This window comes from Camponotus floridanus, unplaced genomic scaffold (genome assembly GCF_003227725.1).
Source record: "Camponotus floridanus strain SB8 unplaced genomic scaffold, Cflo_v7.5 scaffold134, whole genome shotgun sequence".
Taxonomy (NCBI): Eukaryota; Metazoa; Arthropoda; class Insecta; order Hymenoptera; family Formicidae; genus Camponotus; species Camponotus floridanus.
The window spans coordinates 339,704-362,680 of NW_020229253.1; the positions used below are offsets into that span (position 1 = coordinate 339,704).

The 22,977-nt window shown below is 29.4% G+C and overlaps 1 protein-coding gene across 2 annotated transcripts; it reads left to right on the forward strand.

The window, feature by feature from the left end:
• The first annotated feature begins 2,673 nt into the window (after positions 1-2,673).
• Positions 2,674-12,817, forward strand: LOC105259137 (putative fatty acyl-CoA reductase CG5065). Of its 2 annotated transcripts, XM_025406167.1 has the most exons (9): positions 2,674-2,952; positions 6,177-6,374; positions 8,660-8,856; positions 9,322-9,431; positions 9,538-9,736; positions 10,274-10,516; positions 10,703-10,960; positions 12,308-12,388; positions 12,530-12,817. In XM_025406167.1, coding segments are annotated over exons 1-9 (1,488 nt in total). In that variant the 5' UTR covers positions 2,674-2,751; the 3' UTR covers positions 12,531-12,817. The 2 variants fall into 2 exon arrangements, with proteins under 2 accessions (XP_025261952.1, XP_025261951.1); XM_025406166.1 differs by having other exon boundaries at positions 12,308-12,817.
• The last annotated feature ends 10,160 nt before the right edge of the window (positions 12,818-22,977 follow it).

Consider the following 22,977-nt stretch of genomic DNA (forward strand, 5'->3'; position numbering starts at 1 on the left):
CGCAAAGATTTTCCCCATGTAGCACATTCGTTTCAAATGTTTCTTCGAACCGTATCAAAAAATGAAAATAAATGGCTTTTATCAAAAATCGCGAACAATTTTTAAATAAATCGGGTACGCTCTATCAAATGGTGATATATTCAACTTTTGATTCCGATCGGAAATACTCCATCCAAATCGGAAGTTGAATTTTCTTTAGAGGAATGTGGTACTTTTTATTACAGATTCGAATTGTACGTGAAAAAATAAGAAATTTTGTATCAAACGTTTTTTCTGAAAGTGCCTCTGTCAATCTTAACATTTAAAGTTTATTATTTCATCACAGTTACTTTAAATTTTAAGATATGTATATACACACACACACACACACACACACACACACACACACAGAGGGTGTCCCATTTTAATTACCCCAGGGAAAATATCTCGAAAATATGGAAGATACGGAAAAATATTTCGAACAAAAGTTGTTTGGCTCGAAGGGGGACAGATGACAAACATTAAATAACTTATTAACCTTAAGTAACCTATTGAAGGTCAGATCAAGATCGTCGATGTTTTTTTAAATAAAACTCCCTTTTTTACATATTCTTGCTCATCTCAAGAACTTTCCAAAACACTATAATAAAGTATTTTTTCATTGAATACTTTTCGAGTTATGAGGCTTAAAATCCCCAGGTAGCAAGCACACGTCATTTTGACGTTTCAAATTGATCATTCACTGACTATTCTTGACGTCACGAATTGACATTTTTATGACGTAAAAGTGACGGTCTAATATCACAGATTCTTGACGTCATGACATGTATCTCATTTTGATGTCATAAAATGTACTATATTTTGACGTCTTTTTCTTAGCATAATAATATATTTAATAGTGTTGTCGAATAAAGCATTGTCTAAAAGTGAATCAGTGCATTATCACTAAAAAACAGTAAATGATTATTCACTGATTACAGCAGTTATAAGTACAGCACTCTAAATCAGTGATATTGTATTAAAAGAATTTATTGTTTTAAAAAAAAATATGTAATTGTTAATTGCAAATTACATATTTTTTTCTTAAAAACAACTATGTGTTTTCTTTACACCAATTGATTCCTCTCATTATTTTGTACATAAAAGTATTAAGGTAAGATAATCGAAAAATGAATATTTTACTAGATATTTTATGGTTTATGCAAAATTAAGAAATGATTTCAAGCCTTATAATTCGAAAAGTGCCTGATGAAAAAACTTTTATTTATAGTGTTTTGAAAAGCTTTCGAGATAAGCTACAAGAATGTGTAAAAATATATAGAGTATTCCATTTAAGAAATTGAAGGTGACCTTTACGTCACCTTCAAATGACTCTCCAAAGTCAAATCATTGCCACTATCTGATGGCTCTCTTCAAGCCATACAACTTTTGTCTGAAACATTTCTTTCTAAAATGCATAGTTTATGAAATATCCGGTCGGAACTTTTGGGACACCCTGTATATATATGTATATATATGTATGTATATGTATGTATATACGTGTATATAATTAAAAGTTAATTTCAAATTAATTTTAAAATAGTTTTTATTTTGTTTATAGAAACGTGAAAAATACATTTCCTTAAATGGTTTTGAAAACGTTTTTATACAATAGAAACGTTTTTTATTAATACTTAATGATTAAAAAATATTGAATACGTTTAAGAAATGTACATAAAACGAACGTAAATATAAATAAAATTTTTAATTTTACACGAGGTAGGTAAATTATAATCTAATGTTACTGATTAAAACAATCAATATTACTAATTCTTTCAGTGAAACATTACTGATTTGCAGTGTTAATAACAACTTGTAACTGCTGTATCAGTGCTCTATTTACTGTTTTTATTGATAATATATTGATTCACTTTTAAAGAGTGTGTATGAATGCATTGTTTTATTAATTCCATGAGAAAACAAATGTTTAACGTTAAAAAATTTTAAACATATAACGAATAACTAATGTTTAACGTAAAAAAACGTATTTTAAACGTTTTTTAACGTTTTTTTATCAGAAAGAAACATATCTCTTATCTTTTCAAGTGGATATTTTAACCAATTAGAAAGAAGTTTTCAAGAGTCGGTTATGAAATATTTCAAAGAAATATTATTTTTGAAACGAATATGTGCTAACTGGGATGTATTCCTCTCTCTCGCCCTCTCTCTCTTTCTCGTTTTAAAATTTAGAGTGTGTATGAATGCATTGTTTTATTAATTCCATAAAAAAACAAATGTTTAACGTTAAAAAAATGTATTATACGTTTAACGTTAAAAAAATGTATTATAAACGTATAATGAACGTATAACAAACTCTTAACGTAAAAAAACCGTATTTTAAACGTATTTTAAATGTTTTTTAAACGTTTTTTTTTTATCAGAAAAGTAACGTATCTCTTATCGTTTTTTAATTGGACATTTTAACCAATTAAAAACGTTTTATGAAACGCTTCAAAGAAACATTTTTAAAACGAATTGAAAAAATTTATAAAACGTTTTTAAAACGAAAAATTTATAAAACGTTTTTAAAACGAAAAATTTATAAAACGTTTTTAAAACGAATATGCGCTAAGTGGGGTAATTGCATAACAATATAAGCACTATAAATATTATACTGCAAAGCGAATTTGTATAGTTTCCTGTGTTTTACCGCGTAGTAAAGTGTATTTCCTCTTTTTTTGTCTATTTTTCTGTCGTGATCATAAATTTCGCAGTATACGGTAAATTTTAGCTATGAATGAATCAAAATCTAAGATTCAATCTTTCTACAAAGACAAGACGATCTTCATTACTGGTGCTTCTGGTTTCATGGGCAAGGTCCTTATAGAAAAGTTGCTATACAGCTGTTCTGATCTCAACAAAATCTATATCTTAATGCGAGCCAAGAAAGGTTGCAGTTGCGATGACCGACTTGAAAATATATTCAAATTACCAGTAAGATATTGTGTGAATTATATTATTCTTATATTATCTTTATTGTATCCTTAATATCAAGATAATTTTTCACAGGATAATGTTGCTATACATATATTCTGACATATTCTTATAAGAATCACATCACATGTACATTTGTACATTTGTATTTTCCAATTAGATTTTATTAAATTTTTTTGTTTGATACAAATTAATAATTTTTATATTAAATTGTTAATTATAAATTGATTCTTATTCTTATCAAGATTTGTAATTAAGAAAGCTATATCAACTTCATTGACTTATTAGCTAATAAGATAATATAATAGTATAATATAAAGAATACTTTAAGAGTAAAAATGACCAAATAACGTCTCTTATAAGAATTTTTCTATTTAGCGACATTTTAACTTTTCTAAGTACATTTTTAATAACTTTTAAAAATAATATAAAATTTGTTTTTAGAATAAAATGTATTATACACACACAATTTTGTTCCCAGATAGCATGTTCGTTTTATTATATGTTTCTTAAACGTATTCAATGTTTCTTAATCGTAAAGCATTAATAAAAAACGTTTTTATAGAAACATTTTCAAAATTATAATTAAGGAAACGTATTTTCCACATTTCTATAGACAAAATAAGAATTAATTTTTAAAATTAATTTTAAATTAATTTCAAATCATACGTACACACATAAAATTATACGTAAATATATATATATATATATATATATATATATATATATATACATACATACATGTGTGTATGTGCGCGCGAGCATGTGTGTGTTTATATGTATTGTATATAATTATTTTATATATATATATATATATATATATATATATATTTACGTATAATTTCATGTGTGTACGTATATATATATATATATATATATATATATATATATATATATATGTATATATATATGTATATATATATATATATATGTATATATGTATATATATTTATGTATATATATACGTATATATATATACATATATATATATATATACGTACACACATAAAATTATACGTAAATATATATACACGGTGAGCCATTTTAATCGATGCACCTGAATATCTCCGTTGGTAAGCCGAATACAAAAAAATTGTTCAGACAAAAGTTGTATGGCTTGAAGGGGGACATAAGATGGTACCATTAGTTTGACCTCGAAGAGTTATTTGAAGGTCACATGAAGGTCACCTTCAATTTCTTAAATGGAACCTACATTTTCTCTTTACATATTCTTGTAGCTTATCTCGAGAGCTTTCCAAAACACTATAATTAAGTACCTTTTCGTTAAGTTTTTGAGTTATAAGGCTTGAAATTATTTCTTAATTTTACATAAACCATAAAATATCTAGTAAAATATTCATTTTTCGATTATCCTACCTTAATACTTTTATGTACAAAATAATGAGAGGAATCAATTGGTGTAAAGAAAACACATAGTTGTTTCTAAGAAAAAATATGTAATTTGCAATTAACAATTCCATATTTTTTTTCAAAAACAACTGTATGTTTTCTTTATAGCAATTGATTCCTCTCATTATTTTGTACATAAAAGTATTAAGGTAGGATAATCGAAAAATGAATATTTTACTAGATATTTTATGATTTATGTAAAATTAAGAAATGATTTCAAGCCTTATAACTCAAAAAGTACTTAACGAAAAGGTACTCAATTATAGTGTTTTGGAAAGCTCTCAAGATAAGCTACAAGAATATGTAAAGAGAAAATGTAGGTTCCATTTAAGAAATTGAAGGTGACCTTCATGCGACCTTCAAATAACTCTTCGAGGTCAAACTAATGGTACCATCTTATGTCCCCCTTCAAGCCATACAACTTTTGTCTGAACAATTTTTTTGTATTCGGCTTACCAACGGAGATATTCAGGTGCATCGATTAAAATGGCCCACCGTGTATATATATATATATATATATATATATATATATATATATATAAAATAATTATATACAATACATATAAACACACACATGCTCGCGCGCACATACACACATGTATATACACATATGTATATACAGAGTGTCCCAAAAGTTTCGGAACAGCCAAATATTTCGAAAATAAAGCATTTTAGAAAAAAATGTTTTGAACAAAAGTTGTATGACTCAAAATAAGGCACTTGATGGTGATCTTGACTTTGACCTAGGGGTTTAATTTAATAGTTATTTTAAGGTTAACTTGAAATTTTTATCGTACTTAAATTTTAATCATGAGAATTATATAAAACTTGCAAAGGGCTAGATAGATAAAATTAAAAGTATTACTTCGATTTGATATCCGATACAATCTGAATAGAGGAACTTCAGATATTAAATCGATTTTATAAATCGGACAAATAAATGTCAGGCCAATAAACAAAAATGATCCGTTTATTATATATTTAAGTAAAATAAATCATTATCTATTTAAGATGCATGTTTAATATATGCATGTAAATACAAATAAAATTTTTAATTTTATGCGAAGATAAATTATAATCTAATAATATTGATTGAAACAATATTACTGATACCTTTGGTGAAATATTATTAATTTACAGTGCTATAATAACTTATAACTGCTGCATCAATGACTCTATTTACTGTTTTCACTGATAATATACTGATTCACTTTTAAAGAGTATGTATAAATGCATTATTTTATTAATTCCATAAGAAAACAAACGTTTAAGAAATAAAAGAAATAAAAGTAAAAGAGAAAAACGTATTTTAAACGCTTTTTAAACATTTTTTAACAGAAAAAACATATCTCTTAACATTTTTCAAGTGGACAATCAATTAGAAATGTTTTCAAGAGTCGGTTATAAAATGTTTTTTTCGAAGAAACATTTGTGAAATATTTTTGGAACGAATATATGCTAACTGAAATGTGTTTCTTTCTCTCTTTCTCTCACTTTCTCGTTTGGAATTTTTTATCATCGTTAATTATATACATATAAATTATGTTTTAAATATAAATTATGTTTATAATTTGTTAAATTAATTTAATAGTACTTCAAAATGTTATAAGATTTCAAAAACTTAACGTTATTATCCTATTATTTGACATATGATGTGAATCAAAGGTACAAATAAAAATATTACGAAAATTTATTATTAAACTTTAAATATAAATAGATTTAATTAATTAAGGTTATTCAAACTAAAATGTTTTTAAACAATGAATGGTAATATATGCACGAGATTAGCAAATAGAACTGATATTTTTATATAGATGTTTCAAAGAATACGAACTGAAAAGCCTCAAGTTTTGAAGAAAGTAATACCGTTTAATGGTGACATATGTTTAAATAACTTGGGTCTTACTGTTAAAGAACGTGAGCATCTTATAAGTGAAGTGAACATAGTATTTCATTGCGCCGCGAGTCTTCGAATGAATGCAAAATTGAAAGATGCTGTCGAAATGAATTTGGTAAGATATTGACTTCCATAAAGAAATTTAAATCTAATTTAAGTCAATTTAAGTTAATTACCAATTTAGTTAATTTAAACAATTAAATTTATATTTTCTATAACGTGTTGTTAATTATTTACATTATTACATTACATATTGCGAAGTTCTTGATTACAGTGTAATTGTTTTTAAACTACACGCAATAGATTTTTTATATAAAATATAGATAAAGATATTTATTTTTAGAAAACCTTATATTAAAGCAACATAAAAATCAAAGGACTCCGCACAAATCTTATGAAAGTGTGGTCTCAGTGAAATTGTCTAAAAGTTGGATATGTTTTAATTTATGACTACGTGATCAAAAGTTCCAATGAGCAGCGATCTTTAAAAATGATTTTTCGTTACAGATGTTCAAAATGAACAGATTCGCTGAAGATGTATTCAATTTTACATATGGAAATATATTGATATTGTTACGCCCGCGGCAAGGACTTCGATTAATATCGAAGACACGCGCGGAGAGATCGGCCGCTCGCGAATCGCGCGAAATGAATAGACACTTCTAAAAGGAACTCGGAACTCTTTAATGTAAAACATCACAACACAGAACACTACAACGTAATCACAGAACGCTTTAACGCTTTAACAGCAATCGGCTCGGCTCGATACACAAACGCGTCCGCGCAGATTGACAGCTGGAACCGAACTCAGATGACAAGCGCTGCTGTCAACAACCTCTTGACAACGCGCTTCTTCTCGTAAATCGGCGCCGTGGCGATGAACACGGACTTCAGGGCCGTAACACTATATTCGCGTATATGCATGAATCTCTCTCTCTCTCTCTCTCTCTCTCTCTCTCTCTCTCTCTCTCTCTCTCTCTCTCTCTCTCTCTGCGTGCGCGCGCGCGCGCGCGCGCGTGTGTGTGTGTGTAAAGCATAGTATAAAGTATTTTTTTGCTAAGTACTTTTCGAGTTATGAGGTTTGGAATAATTTCTTAATTTCACATAAACCATAAAACATATAACCATTAATTTCAAACTATATATTTTTCTTAAAAACAACTATGTGTTTTCTTTACACCAATAAATTTCTCTCATTATTTTACGCATAAAAATATTGAGATAACATCATCGAAAAATGAATATTTTACAAAATATTTTATTGTGTATAAAATTAAGAAATTAATTCAAGCCTCATGACTCAAAAAATACTTAACAAAAAAATTCTTTATTATAATGTTTTGAAAAACTATTGCAATAAATTATAAGAATGTACGATAAAATTGTGAGTTCCATTTAAAAAAACAAAGTTGAAATCCATAAGAGCTTACCACATTCACTCAATGTCAAACCAATGTCGCTATCAGATGTCCCTTTCCAAGCTTTACAACTTTCTAAAACATCTTATCTAAAACATTTTTTCATTCTACCATTTTCTGCGATGTTAATCGGGTGCACAATTAAAACAAGATACCCTGTATATACACACATACATAATATTGTGACATCTTCAGCGTACGTGAATCTAATTGTCCATTTTGAACATCTATAATGAAAAATCTGTCCATTTTTACAAATCGTGCACATTGAGATTTTTGATCAGAAAGTCATAAATTAAGACAACTTTTACACAATTTCACTGAAATCACTTTTCCATAAGATTTGTGCGAGATCCGTTATAAATAATGAGACATAATATATTTTCTACACAGTGAAAAATTTTGTGTTAAATTTAACATATTTCACATGTCCCAATTTATCCACTTTAATTTTAATGTTAATTTAAGGCAAGTATGTAAATAAATAACACAAGCAATATGTTTAAAAATTAACACAAAAGTGTAACACTTAAAATTTATCTGGAAATAAAGTTTATGTTAAATTAACATATTTATAATGTTAAATTTAATTAAAAGAAAATGTTATTCTTACATTTTTATAATAAATAACAGAAAAGATATGTCGATCTAACATATGAAAACTGTTATAGAGAGAAAAATAACACAACTTATCTGTTCATTTTAACATATAACATATTTTATCAAAAATTCATGCATTTACATATTAATTGTGTTATTTTAACTCTTAGAAACGGTGAAAATTAACTCAACGCAGCAATGTCAAAATAACGCAATGATAATATGTTATATTAACATAAGAGTATGTTAAAAATTTAACACAAAAATTTTTCACGAGGAAATTTTAGAAATACAAAATGTTTTTTACCGTGTAGACTTAATTTTGCATATTATAATATTCTTAATAATTCATAAGACATGAGATTTTGACTTAATTTTCAAGAAAGGTTCAAAAAGGGTACTAAACTTGGGAAAAGAAATGAAGCATCTGCAAGCTTTCATACATCTAAGCACAGCCTTCTGTCACGTTGATCAAAAGGAAGTAAGCGAGTGTATATATGACACCTCTAATGACCCTGAGGATATCATGAGACTCGTTCAATGCTTAGATGAAGATACTATCGATCTTATTACACCAAAGTAAATAAAAATTGGTTTTAATAATTAACAACATTTTAAAATCGATTTTAATAATTAACAACATTCAGCATAAGCGTAGCTCGCACAAGCGTAGCTCGCGCAACATATTTTATTTAGTCATTAATAATATATTTTTCAAATTATAATTTTTTTCAATTACTTAAAATATTAAAAAATTTAAAATATTTAAATATTTAAAACTTATTGTAAATAATTATATAAATTAATAAAATAAAGTAACTATATTCATGAAAGAATATTAATAAACAATATTAGTAATATGTAATGATCTTTATAACTAATGTTTATAATGTTTAATTAAATGATGATTAAATGTTAATGTTTATAATGTTTAATTAAATGATGATTAAATTAATTTAATTAAATTAAGTTTATTTCTTTCTCTTAATTGTGCATAAGAAAATATATGAGATTTTATTGTGTTTATCTTTGCAACTCTTTTAGATTAATACATCCGCACCCAAATACTTATACATATTCGAAACATCTGGCTGAAAAATTGGTAGCCAATGAATTTCCTGATATACCTTGTTGCATTGCTAGACCATCGATTGGTAATTATTGATATACCTTATTAATTATAAAAGATTATAAAATATAATATCTCGGCGACTGTGTATAGACAAAAAAGAATATAAAAATTAATGAATCCCGTCGCAGTGTTCCCTTCGTACAAGGAGCCGTTACCAGGATGGGTCGACAATTTAAATGGACCTATAGGAATACTTGTCGGTGGAGGCAAGGGTATTATCAGATCGGTGCATTGCGAAGGCAATTATAATGTCGAAATTATACCAGTAGATCTTGCAATTAACGATTTAATCATAATTGCATACAAAATTGCCACTAGCCTGAAAAAGTAAATTTCTATTTTCTTTCTTTTAAATTTCTTCTTTTGCTCAAACTTTCCTTCTGCAACAGTAAAATATTTCACAATTTAAATTAAAATGGAATTTATCATGTAATATTATGCTTGTAATATGGACAGTTTTTCTGTCCCTAGTGCTTGTTAAAATATTTTTGATATCAAGATTATATAATATTTTAAATTGTTAAAGTATCCCAAATTAAAATATCACAAAAACTGTTAAAGTATCGCATATTTTTTTCTAAATTTTAAATTTTGCTTAAATTTATTGTCGTAATTTATTAAAAATATGAATTTACTACAATTTACTACAATTTACTACAATTTACTACAATTTATTACAATTTACTACAATTTCTAAATTTATTAATATTATGCAATAGAGAAAAATGCTCAAAAGTTTTTCATATGTTTTTTAATATCGATAGTATTTTTTAACTATTATATACTTGCACAACTATCTTTCACTTAAATGAAATATTAATTTAAAAAATATTAATTTTTTTCTATTTGATTTGCCATGTATAGTTCAGAAGGTATACTCGTAGTCAATATGACATCGCAAATCAATACTTTGCGTATCACATGGAGGGAGATATTGAAGAAGTATAAACAATTTATTTACGAATATCCTTTCGAGAGACAAATTTGGTATCCAGCTGGCGACGTACATAGCAATAAAATTCTGCATAATATTATCGTCTTACTCTTCCAAATCATACCCGCATATTTGATTGATTTTCTGATGCTGATACTTGGATACAAGAGATTGTAAGTTTCGTATGTTTTAATATTTTTAGACATTATATATACTTTTATTGATTTTTATCTATTAATATTTCTTACTTTTTTTACATGTAATTACATGTAATTTTTTACATGTAATTACAAAATATTGTATATGTTACTGTATAAATTTCCTTAATTATTATCTTTTTTCGTTAATCTTACAAACAGTATGGTCAGAATCCAGAAACGAATTTTAGACGGTATCGAGGTATTGCAATATTTCATGACGCGGCAATGGATATTTTATAATAAAAATATAATTACTTTGTCCAACGATATAACACCATTAGATAAAAAAATATTTCCAACTATGATTTATAATGTCGATGAAATGGAATACTTTAAGCATTTAATCCTTGGCATGCGGCAATACTGTATGAAAGAAGATCTATCTACTTTGCCGAAAGCCCGTCGGCGTCAAAAAATGTGAGTATTCTTTATCTAAATTTATTAAATTTCGCGATATTTTCGTACAATCAAATCATTACCATACAATATCATTACCATACTAGAAATTGTTACAATTTGGCGCTTCTCAGACTTTGCGTTCACAGGATTATCGCGTATTGGCGCTGTGGATTGATAACTTTTTTCGTGTTCTGTTACCTAACTATATATTGTATAATCTCAACTCACTCATTGCTTACTGCATCGCAAACTGATTTTGTATTTTTATTAATAAATAATAAAATCAGGAATAAAATCTGCTAAGTATTTTATAGAGATCTTCAAAACATGTACAAACAATAAGATAAATGTTTCAATAAGCAGAAGAGAGAAGTGGATATATAACATTTAATTATAAAATTTGCGGAATCTTTGTGTATTAACCCATTTGCATCATTAGCGTATATAAACGCGCATGCCTTCCAGTCTCCTCTTTATCTCGTTTATTTCTCTTAACCCCTCTTTTTCCCTTTTCCAACTGTCCACCCTTTCATGAATCTCTGCCCTTATCATTTTTATCTCTTTCTTCTGCTCCTTCATTTCCCTCCTCATCTCCCGCATTTCCTCACAACAATTCTCTAAACATAGGCTGTGTTCCAAAATTCACTGCCAGTACTGAAAATCTATAGTTTACGTGACGTACACTATAGATTTTCAGTACTGGCAGTGAATTTTGGAACACAGCCATAATCTTCACTCCCTCTTTCTTCCGGCGATCTTTCTGTCAACTTACTTCTCTTGAAGATTATTTCCTCCTTCCTTCTTCTTTTCTCTTTTCTCTCCTCTCTTTCCCTCTTCACAAATTTTTCCATACTTCTCATGCTACTAACACTTGCACTCCTCTTTCTATCTGATATCTCTTTTACCTTGCATGGCCACCCCGGCTTCCTCTTACTCTTCTTATCTTTTCCACCTTCCTACATTTCTTTGTCTCTATCCTCTCTCGTTACCTCTTTACTTCCACTACCTAATCTATGTCGCTCGTCGCTGCTCCGTCACTGCGTTCGCCTATCTACACACCGCTAGTCTACGCCCAACCGACTCCACATAGCACTTTCTCTTATCTTTCTTCCTCTATCCCCTATACCTTCCCTTGCCTTTTTCATCTTCACACGCTCCTTCGTCTCCATTTCCTCCTCCAAACCTTCTCTTTCTTCCAACTAATACTCTCCAACCCATTTTTTCGCTTAAATAAACTCTCTCTCGCTACATGTGACACCAGCTATACCGGCGGAAATGAAAGTCCTAAAATATATTTTATATTTAAAATATATTTTTGTTAAAAATTTTTATGTTATCGTATTCTATGAAGCTTATTTATTTCAGGATGTACATTCTTCATATCACGACGATATTTTTATTTCACTTCGGTGTATTATATGTTTTATTTACAACAATGTTAAAATGGTAAGATTTTTCTTGGACTACGTCACTGAAAAAATAAAATCGCTACCGTTTATAAGCAGATTCATAAAGCATGTTTAAAAGTCTATTTGAAAAGCAAACTTATACTGCATTTTTGTTTATTGCACTATACGTAATTTGTAGAACGTGAAGATGAGAAGACGAGAAACTATAGTCTCTTGATCGTTCATTGCCCGACATATCTCTCTCTATCTTACGTATTTATATTTTTAAACTACTTACACTTATGCGCAAGGGATATGAATCGATTTGGGATATGAATTATACAGTGAAAGCAAAATATGCTATCTATCTACTAATAATCTACTAATTATTATCAGAATTACTATTAGAAATCTTTTTACAATTAATATATACTATTAATATTAGCTGTAATATGAAGACAAAGATTAGATTCTACGCGGACACTTATAAAAAGAAAAAAAAGTAAAACTTATTAAAACATGTTTAATTCCTCAATAAAAATATAAATATAACATAAATGTTTCTAAGATACTTAAAATAAATATACAAGTGTTTATGAAATATATGTGTTATTCTTTTGATAAATGTATTATTATGTTATTCGAAATATACAGGGTGAGCCATTTTAATTTATCCACCCCAATAACTTTTTTATATTTGAATGTACAACAAAATGTTTCAAATAAAAGTTGCTTGACTTCGAGGGGGACAGAAGATGGGTGGCAAAAATTTAACCTTGGATAGTCATTTGAAAGTCGCATAAAGGTTACCTTCAATTTCTTAAATGGAAACCCCTATTTTTCATTGCATATTCTTGTAGCTTATCTCGAGAGCTTTCCAAAACACTACAATTAAGTACCTTTTCATTAAGTACTTTTTGAGTTATAAGGCTTGAAATAATTTCTTAATTTTACATAAAATATCTAGTAAACCATTCATTTTTCGATTATCTTACCTTCATACTTTTATGTACAAAATAATGAGAGGAATCAATTGGTGTAAAGAAAACATATAGTTGTTCCTAAGAAAAAATATATAATTTGCAATTAACAATTCCATATTTTTTCTTAAAAACAACTGTATGTTTTCTTTATACCAATTGATTTCCTCTCATTATTTTGTATATAAAAATTTGTATTAAGGTAAGATAATCGAAAAATGAATGATTTACTAGATATTTTAAGGTTTATATAAAATTAAGAAATTATTTCAAGCCTTATAACTCAAAAAGTACTTAATGAAAAGGTACTTAATTATAGCGTTTTGGAAAGTTCTCGAGATAAGCTACAAGAATAAAAAATAGGGAGTTTCATTTAAGAAATTAAAGGTAAACCTTTATGCGACTTTCAAATGACTATCCAAGGTCAAATTTTTGCCATCCATCTTCTTCGAAGTCAAGCAACTTTTATTTGAAACATTTTGTTGTACATTCAAATATAAAAAAGTTATTGGGGTGGATAAATTAAAATGGCTCACCCTGTATGTATTTATGGAAATAAAAAAAAATATATATATATATATATATATATATATATATATACATATACACGGTGGGCCATTTTAATCGATGCACTCGAATATCTCGAAAACAGCACTCTTCAGAAAGAAATGTTTCAAACAAAAATTGTAGGGTGTGAAGGGGGACATAAGATGGTAGCATTGGTTTGACCTTGGAAAGTCATTTGAAGGTCACATAAAAGTCACCTTCAATTTCTTAAATTGAACCCACTATTTTTCATTACATATTCTTGTAGCTTATCTCGAGAGCTTTCCAAAACACTACAGACAAATGTTTTTTCATTAAGTACTTTTTGAGTTATAAGGCTTCAAAGTTTGCAGTACTTCGATATAAAATGCAAAATATCTCGTAAAATATTTAGTTTTCGGTAGTCTTACCCTAATACTTTTATGCACAGGATAATGAGACAAAACTATTGGTGCAAAGAAAATGTATGATTGTTTATAATAAAAAATGTGTAATTTGCAATGCACTTTTTGTTATAAACAATCATACGTTTTCTTTGCACCAATAGTTTTGTCTCATTATCCTGTGCATAAAAGTATTAGGGTAAGACTACCGAAAACTAAATACTTTACGAGATATTTTGCATTTTATATCGAAGTACTGCAAACTTTGAAGCCTTATAACTCAAAAAGTACTTCATGAAAAAACATTTGTCTGTAGTGTTTTGGAAAGCTCTCGAGATAAGCTACAAGAATATGTAATGAAAAATAGTGGGTTCAATTTAAGAAATTGAAGGTGACTTTTATGTGACCTTCAAATGACTTTCCAAGGTCAAACCAATGCTACCATCTTATGTCCCCCTTCACACCCTACAATTTTTGTTTGAAACATTTCTTTCTGAAGAGTGCTGTTTTCGAGATATTCGAGTGCATCGATTAAAATGGCCCACCGTGTATATATATATATATATATATATATATATATATATATATATATACAGGGTGTCCCGAATTTAAATGTCATAACTTCGGGAGCGTGTAGAGGATCGATAAACTAAAAGAAAAAGTGGTATAGAGATATGCTCATTTTTGCTTCGTTTTGGAGAAAATCGCAAAAAACATAAAACGTAGTTTTTATTTCTGTACTTATTTATTACTTTTTAATTCATATTTATTTGTTCGCGTTGCCACTTGCCTAACGTAAATATTGTTCAAAATGTTGCCCTCCTGCAGCAATGCAAGCATTGCATCTAGTACGGACAGCTCGTGTTGCAGCCAAACACTGATCTGGTAATATGTGGTGTACTGCAGCCACGATTCGGTCTTGTAATTGCTCTCTTGAGTTGTCTTGTAATGCAGCTGATGCTCTCCGAATGCTGGTCTCAAGGTTGTTATCAAAGAGGCGCAGAATACGATTTTCTTGCAAATTTGCTCTTGCCGGATCTTGATGAATTGAAAATGAGCTGGTCTCTCGCAGCCTATTAAAAGTCATCGTAATGACTCGCCGATCCGGCACTCTTCTGTTTGGAAATCGGCGCGCATACTCTTGCACTGCCTCCACAGCATTACCGTCGCAGAAACCATACACGAAAACCATATCAGCATATTCAACGTTAGAATATGTACGCGGCATATTGTAACAGAAGTAATTAACTCGATGGCTTCTGATGAGTAACTGACGAATTTATAGGAGAAAGGCAGAAATATAAACAAACAAAAAAGCTTTTACCAAAAAACGGAATATTATTGTTTCCGTGTACGATTTCAATGAATGCCAGAACGATGAGTCATTGCTGCAAGAGGGCAACATTTTGAACATATTTACATTAGGCAAGTGACAACGCGAACAAATAAATATGAATTAAAAAGTAATAAATAAGTACAGAAATAAAAACTACGTTTTATGTTTTTTGCGATTTTCTCCAAAACGAAGTAAAAACGAGCATATCTCTATACCACTTTTTCTTTTAGTTTATCGATCCTCTACACGCTCCCGAAGTTATGACATTTAAATTCGGAACACCCTGTATATACAGGGTGTCCCATTTTAATCCATCCAGACGAATATCCCGAAAACCAAGTCCGAAAGAGAAAAATGTTTCAGACAAAAGTTGTATGGTTTCAAGGGTGCCATAAGAGGGTACCATTGGTTTGACCCTGAAGAGTCATTTGAAGATCATGCAAAGGTTACTTTGATTTTTTTAAATCGAACACCCTATATATTTTTGCATATTCTTGTAGCTCATCTCGAGAGCTTTCCAAAGCACTATAATAAAGTATTTCTTCATCGAGCACTTTTCAAGTTATGAGACTTGAAATAATTTCTTAATTTTACATAAACCATAAAATATCTAGTAAAATATTCATTTTTCGATTATCTTACCTTAATACTTTTATGTACAAAATAATAACAGAAATCAATTGGTGTAAAGAAAAAACATAGTTATTTTTAAGAAAAAATATGTAATTTGCAATTAACAATTACATTTTTTTTTTAAAACAACTGTATGTTTTCTTTACATCAATTGATTCCTCTCATTATTTTGTACATAACAGTATTAAGGTAAGATAATCGAAAAATGAATATTTTACTAGATATTTTATGGTTTATGTAAAATTAAGAAATTATTTCAAGTCTCATAACTTGAAAAGTGCTCGATGAAGAAATACTTTATTATAGTGCTTTGGAAAGCTCTCGAGATGAGCTACAAGAATATGCAAAAATATATAGGGTGTTCGATTTAAAAAAATCAAAGTAACCTTTGCATGACCTTCAAATGACTCTTCAGGGTCAAACCAATGGTACCCTCTTATGGCACCCTTGAAACCATACAACTTTTGTCTGAAACATTTTTCTCTTTCGAGCTTGGTTTTCGAAATATTCGATTGGAAGGATTAAAATGGGACATCCTGTATATACAGGGTGTCCGTCGATTTTCGACCTAAATGAAATAAATAAGTAGATTGGCTCGAATTAAGAAGGAATGACCTGTATTGTTTTGGGATTGTCGCAATAATTAACGAAATATTAAATAAAAAAGATCGGCCAATCTGCGTGAGTAAAAGCGCGCGGCGACGAGAGTCGTCCCACCGTAATCCGATACTACGAGCGCGGCGAAGCGGTGGGCGGGTCGCTCTCCGAGACATGATGGTGGTTTGCGATATATCGCAATACCGCACCGAAAAATGACCCGTCCCCCCTTTTCGTGGCGAGAAAATGATGCGCTTTCATTTCCACACCACCTTGCGGTAGATAGCATGGTGCGCCTTTTCTATAGTGGTTTCCCCCATAGGCCTATTCCACTCTCAATTTAAAAATTATTCAAAATGCCATTTACTATACGCTGAATATATCGTAAATGTAAAAAATTAATGGATAGTACCTTTACAAAAATTGATTCGTGGTTAAAAATCCCTCGATAAAATGTATTGCACACGTTGATAATGTGATACGATGATAAAATTCTTCAAGAATCCTTTCTTCATCTCGTACACGAAGATGCACTGCTGAACCGGTTATCCCGATATTATGCACGACACTCAGTTTCACATAATTATTGCACAACACGTAAAATTGTACGGCCACTTGGTTTTCGTGCACGCCCGAGAAATGATTCCATGTAAATTGCGGCCGCACGATAAGAATTTTCTCCCACTAGTCCGTATGCCACAATCATATCCGTATATTCCTGCAAAGTACACTTCATTTTCTCTGTTAATTTACTACGCAAACACAAGATTTTTATTAAAACGTCTTAGCTCTCGCACGCTGTTACCAGACTGCGTACGCCAACAGCACGCAACTACAGCTGAGCGGACATGTGCGGCCGCAATTTACATGGAATCATTTCTCGGGCGTGCACGAAAACCAAGTGGCCGTATAATTTTACGTGTTGTGCAATAATTATGTGAAACTGAGTGTCGTGCATAATATCGGGATAACCGGTTCAGCAGTGCATCTTCGTGTACGAGATGAAGAAAGGATTCTTGAAGAATTTTATCATCGTATCACATTATCAACGTGTGCAATACATTTTATCGAGGGATTTTCAACCACGAATCAATTTTTGTAAAGGTACTGTCCATTAATTTTTTACATTTACGATATATACAGCGTATAGTAAATGGCATTTTGAATAATTTTTAAATTGAGAGTGGAATAGGCCTATGGGGGAAACCACTATAAAAAAAGCGCACCATGCTATCTACCGCAAGGTGGTGTGGAAATGATAGCGCATCATTTTCTCGCCACGAAAAGGGGGGACGGGTCATTTTTCGGCGCGGTATTGCGATATATCGCAAACCACCATCATGTCTCGGAGAGCGACCCGCCCACTGCTTCGCCGCGCTCGTAGTATCGGATTACGGTGGGACGACTCTCGTCGCCGCGCGCTTTTACTCACGCAGATTGGCCGATCTTTTTTATTTAATATTTCGTTAATTATTGCGACAATCCCAAAACAATACAGGTCATTCCTTCTTAATTCGAGCCAATCTACTTATTTATTTCATTTAGGAAAATCGACGGACACTCTGTATATATCTTTTATATACAGGGTGTTCAAAAAGTCCCGGTACGGGGGAATAACTCGAAAAGTAAGGGTCGGACAAAGAAACTTTTCGGACAAAAGTTGTAGGGCTTACTCCGAGCTTTTATCTCGTGACCTTGAATTTGACCTTGGATAGTCATTTGAAGGTCACATAAAGATTACCTTCAATTTCTTAAATGGAACCTCCTATTTTTCATTGCATATTCTTGTAGCTTATCTCGAGAGCTTTCCAAAACACTATAATTAAGTACCTTTTTATTAAGTACTTTTTGAGTTATAAGGCTTAAAATAATTTCTTAATTTTACGTAAACCATAAAATATCTAGTAAAATATCTAGAAAAAATATGGAATTGTTAATTGCAAATTACATATTTTTTTCTTAGAAACAACTATGTGTTTTCTTTACACCAATTGATTCCTCTCATTATTTTGTACATAAAAGTATGAAGGTAAGATAATCGAAAAATGAATGGTTTACTAGATATTTTATGGTTTATATAAAATTAAGAAATTATTTTAAGCCTTATAACTCAAAAAGTACTTAATAAAAAGGTACTTAATTATAGCGTTTTGGAAAGTTCTCGAGATAAGCTACAAGAATGAAAAATAGGGGGTTCCATTTAAGAAATTGAAGGTAATCTTTATGTGACCTTCAAATGACTATCCAAGGTCAAATTCAAGGTCACGAGATAAAAGCTTGGAGTAAGCCCTACAACTTTTGTCCGAAAAGTTTCTTTGTCCGACCCTTACTTTTCGAGTTATTCCCCCGTACCGGGACTTTTTGAACACCCTGTATATAAACATATGATACATAAAATATGTGCAAGCTTTATTGTGTTTCAAAACACTAACTCTTTGTCATGACAAAGCTCCAATAAAATCTAATACATATGATTTATCACGTGTGATTTATCACATTATTCATTTTATTTAAAACATAAATAAAAATCATCACAGATAAATTTATCGTTTATTTTTCATTATACATTTCATTATACATTCTTCTCCATATATACTTATAAAGGATATATTTTTTAAATATTTTCCACACACACACACACACACACACAAACATTTACGGAATCAACTAACGGAAGAAATGATCAATAATTGAGTTGTGTTTCAAATCCTTTTGTACCAGGAATTAGATTAGAGTTCCATTAAAGTAGATTTCTTTATCATGAAATATTTCGAAATCTCACAAGAGAGATGGCTAAGATATGTTTGTATGTTTTTATACATATATATATATATATATATATATATATATATATATATATATATAAAATAATTATATACAATACATATAAACACACACATGCGCGCGCGCACATACACACATGTACAATATATACACATATGTATATACAGAGTGTCCCAAAAATTTCGGAACAGCCAAATATTTCGAAAATAAAGCATTTTAGATAAAAATGTTGTCATTTTAGAACAAAAGTTGTATGGCTCAAAATAAGGCACTTGATAGTGACTTTGACTTTGACCTAGAGGTTTAATTTAGAAGTCATTTTAAGGTTAACTTGAAATCGTACTTAAATTTTTCGTACTTAAATTTTAATCATGAGAATTATATAAAACTTGCAAAGGGCTAGATAGATAAAATTAAAAGTATTACTTCGATTTGATACAATCTGAATAGAGGAACTTCAGATATTAAATCGATTTTATAAATCGGACAAATAAATGTCAGGCCAATTAACAAAAATGATCCGTTTATTATATATTTAAGTAAAATAAATCATTATCTATTTAAGATGCATGTTTAATATATGCATGTAAATACAAATAAAATTTTTAAATTGAGAGTGGAATAGGCCTATGGGGGAAACCACTATAAAAAAAGCGCACCATGCTATCTACCGCAAGGTGGTGTGGAAATGATAGCGCATCATTTTCTCGGCACTAAAAGGACGGGTCATTTTTCGGTGCGGTATTGGGATCTGACATGGGGGCGGAGTCTATATGCATACGTCATCAACATGGTGCCGAGAAGCCCATGCTTAATATAGTGTTGTTATGAAACAATGTGATATTTTATTGATTATATTAATTAGTATACAAAGCATTTGTCATTGGGCTGGTACAAATCCAGCCCAAAGAAAATTCCTTGAGGGTGAAAGGATATTTCAAGCAGGGCATATAATTAAATGCGGTAAAAATATACAAAACTGCAAGAGTGATGTGGTTAGTTTTACTGCTTTATCTGTATTTAAACTTTTAGAACGCGGAGAAAATATCCCGCAATCCATAATAATAATTCATTAATTAATAAAATAGCAGTAAATGCTATGCAAACAGTGGGCTTCTACTGCTTTTATTTCTCGCCACCAGATGTCATGACTACGGATGTCAGATCCCAATTGCGATATATCACAAACCACCATCATGTCTCGGAGAGCGACCCGCTTCGCCGCTCTCGTAGTATCAGATTACAGTGGGACGGCTCTCGTCGCCGCGCGCTTCTACTCACGCAGATTGGTCGATCTTCTTTATTTAATTTTTTATTAATTAATGCGACAATCACAAAACAATAGAGGTCATTCCTTCTTAATTTGACCCATCTACTTCCTTATTTCGTCAAGGTCGAAAATTGACGGATACCCTGTATACATATCCACACATACATAATATTATGACATCTTCAGCATACGTGAATCTAATTGTTCGTTTTGAACATCTATAATGAAAAATCTGTCCATTTTTACAAATCGTGCATTGGAATTTTTGATCAGAAAGTCATAAACTAAGACAACTTTTACACAATTTCACTGAAATCACTTTTCCATAAGATTTGCGCGAGATCCGTTATAAATAATGAGAAATAATATAATTTCTAAACAGTAAAAAATTTTGTGTTAAATTTAACATATTTCGCATGTCTCAATTTATCCACTTTAATTTTAATGTTAATTTAAGGCAAGTATGTAAATAAATAACACAAGTAATATGTTTAAAAATTAACACAAAAGTGTAACACTTAACTTTATCTGGAAATAAAGTTTATGTTAAATTGACATATTTATAATGTTAAATTTAATTAAAAGAAAATGTTATTTTTACATTTTTATAATAAATAACAGAAGAGATATATCGATTTAATATATGGAAACTGTTATAGATAGAAAAATAACACAACTTATCTGTTCATTTTAACATATAACATATTTCATCAAAAATTCATGCATTTACATATTAATTGTGTTGTTTTAACTCTTAGAAACGGTGAAAATTAATTCAACGCAGCAATGTCAAAATAACGCAATGATAATATGTTATATTAAACATAAGAGTATGTTAAAAATTTAACACAAAAATTTTTCACGAGGAAATTTTAACAGAAATACAAAATGTTTTTTACCGTGTACAAGGAAGAAAACTTGTACAAGTTAACTTGTACAAATTAATATAAAACAAAAAAGTAAAAAAAAATTTTCTTCTTTTATTTTTCAACAGAATTGATAGTTAAGGCAACAGAAAGTGCTCAAAATGACTACTTGACTACTCTAACTTGAATACAGGCTTCAACATGTATCATCATAGATTGTCTGAAAACTTTTTTAAAAATTCCGGGTATTGGTCGAATTTCCCGGCAACTATCTTCAACACGTTGACGAAGTATCTCGATGTGTGTTCTCAATGGATCTCAATGGATGTTTTGTATATATGTTTATATGAACTTTTTCTCTTATTTTTGTATTCTGAATCCACTGTTGCAATACTTTCCTCTTTTTAGGATACATACATCCTGTATATATACATGTATATTTTTTAAATATATAAGCAAATTATATAAAAATATATAAAGAATAAGAATATATACATATACATATTATATGTATATGTATATGTATACTTTTATTATATTATATATATTTATATTTAGTTTGTAAAATAGATATTTATTATATACCTTGCGCTCCAATTATCATATCTGGCTCTTATTTGCCAGTTTTTAATAAATATTTTAATAATTTATTATTTAACTTGCACTTCATTACTTGTCGCTTATATAAAATGCGATTAATGATACTCTCTAAAAGTGAATCAGTGAAAATATCACTAATTTAAACAGTAAAATAAGATTTCACTGAGAACAGTAAAATAAGATTTCACTGAGTATTTTACTGATTTTCAGTGGAAACACTTATTTTTTTGTTATTTTATCTTATATCTCACTGATTATCAGTTAAAATAAAATTCACTGTAAAACCAGTAAATTTCACTGTAAAACCAGTAATTGCTAGTTCGTTCATTTACTGTTATGATCGCTATATCTCTCGTATTTAGTTTTAGTCATAAGAATTATATAAAGCAAAGAGCGATGGATAAAATTAGAAGTATTACTTCGATTTAATTTTTGATACAATCTCAATAGAAAGGCTTCAGATATTAAACCGGTCTTATAAGTCGGACAAATAAATGTCTGGCGACTTAATGAAAATTATTTGTTCGTTATCTATTTAAAATAACAAGTTTAATAGGCATATAATATAATATAAAGTAAAATTATAATATAAAGTAAAATTTTTAATATAATAAATATTTAGTAAATATAAATAAAATTTTTAATTTTATAT

What these genes read in the sequence shown, in the direction of transcription:
- LOC105259137 (XM_025406166.1), top strand. Translation starts at nt 2,752, where the DNA reads ATGAATGAATCAAAATCTAAGATTCAATCTTTCTACAAAGACAAGACG. An exon ending in AAAATATATTCAAATTACCA is followed by an intron (nt 2,953 to 6,176) that starts GTAAGATATTGT and finishes ATTTTTATATAG; the next exon opens with ATGTTTCAAAGAATACGAAC. An exon ending in ATCGATCTTATTACACCAAA is followed by an intron (nt 8,857 to 9,321) that starts GTAAATAAAAAT and finishes CAACTCTTTTAG; the next exon opens with ATTAATACATCCGCACCCAA.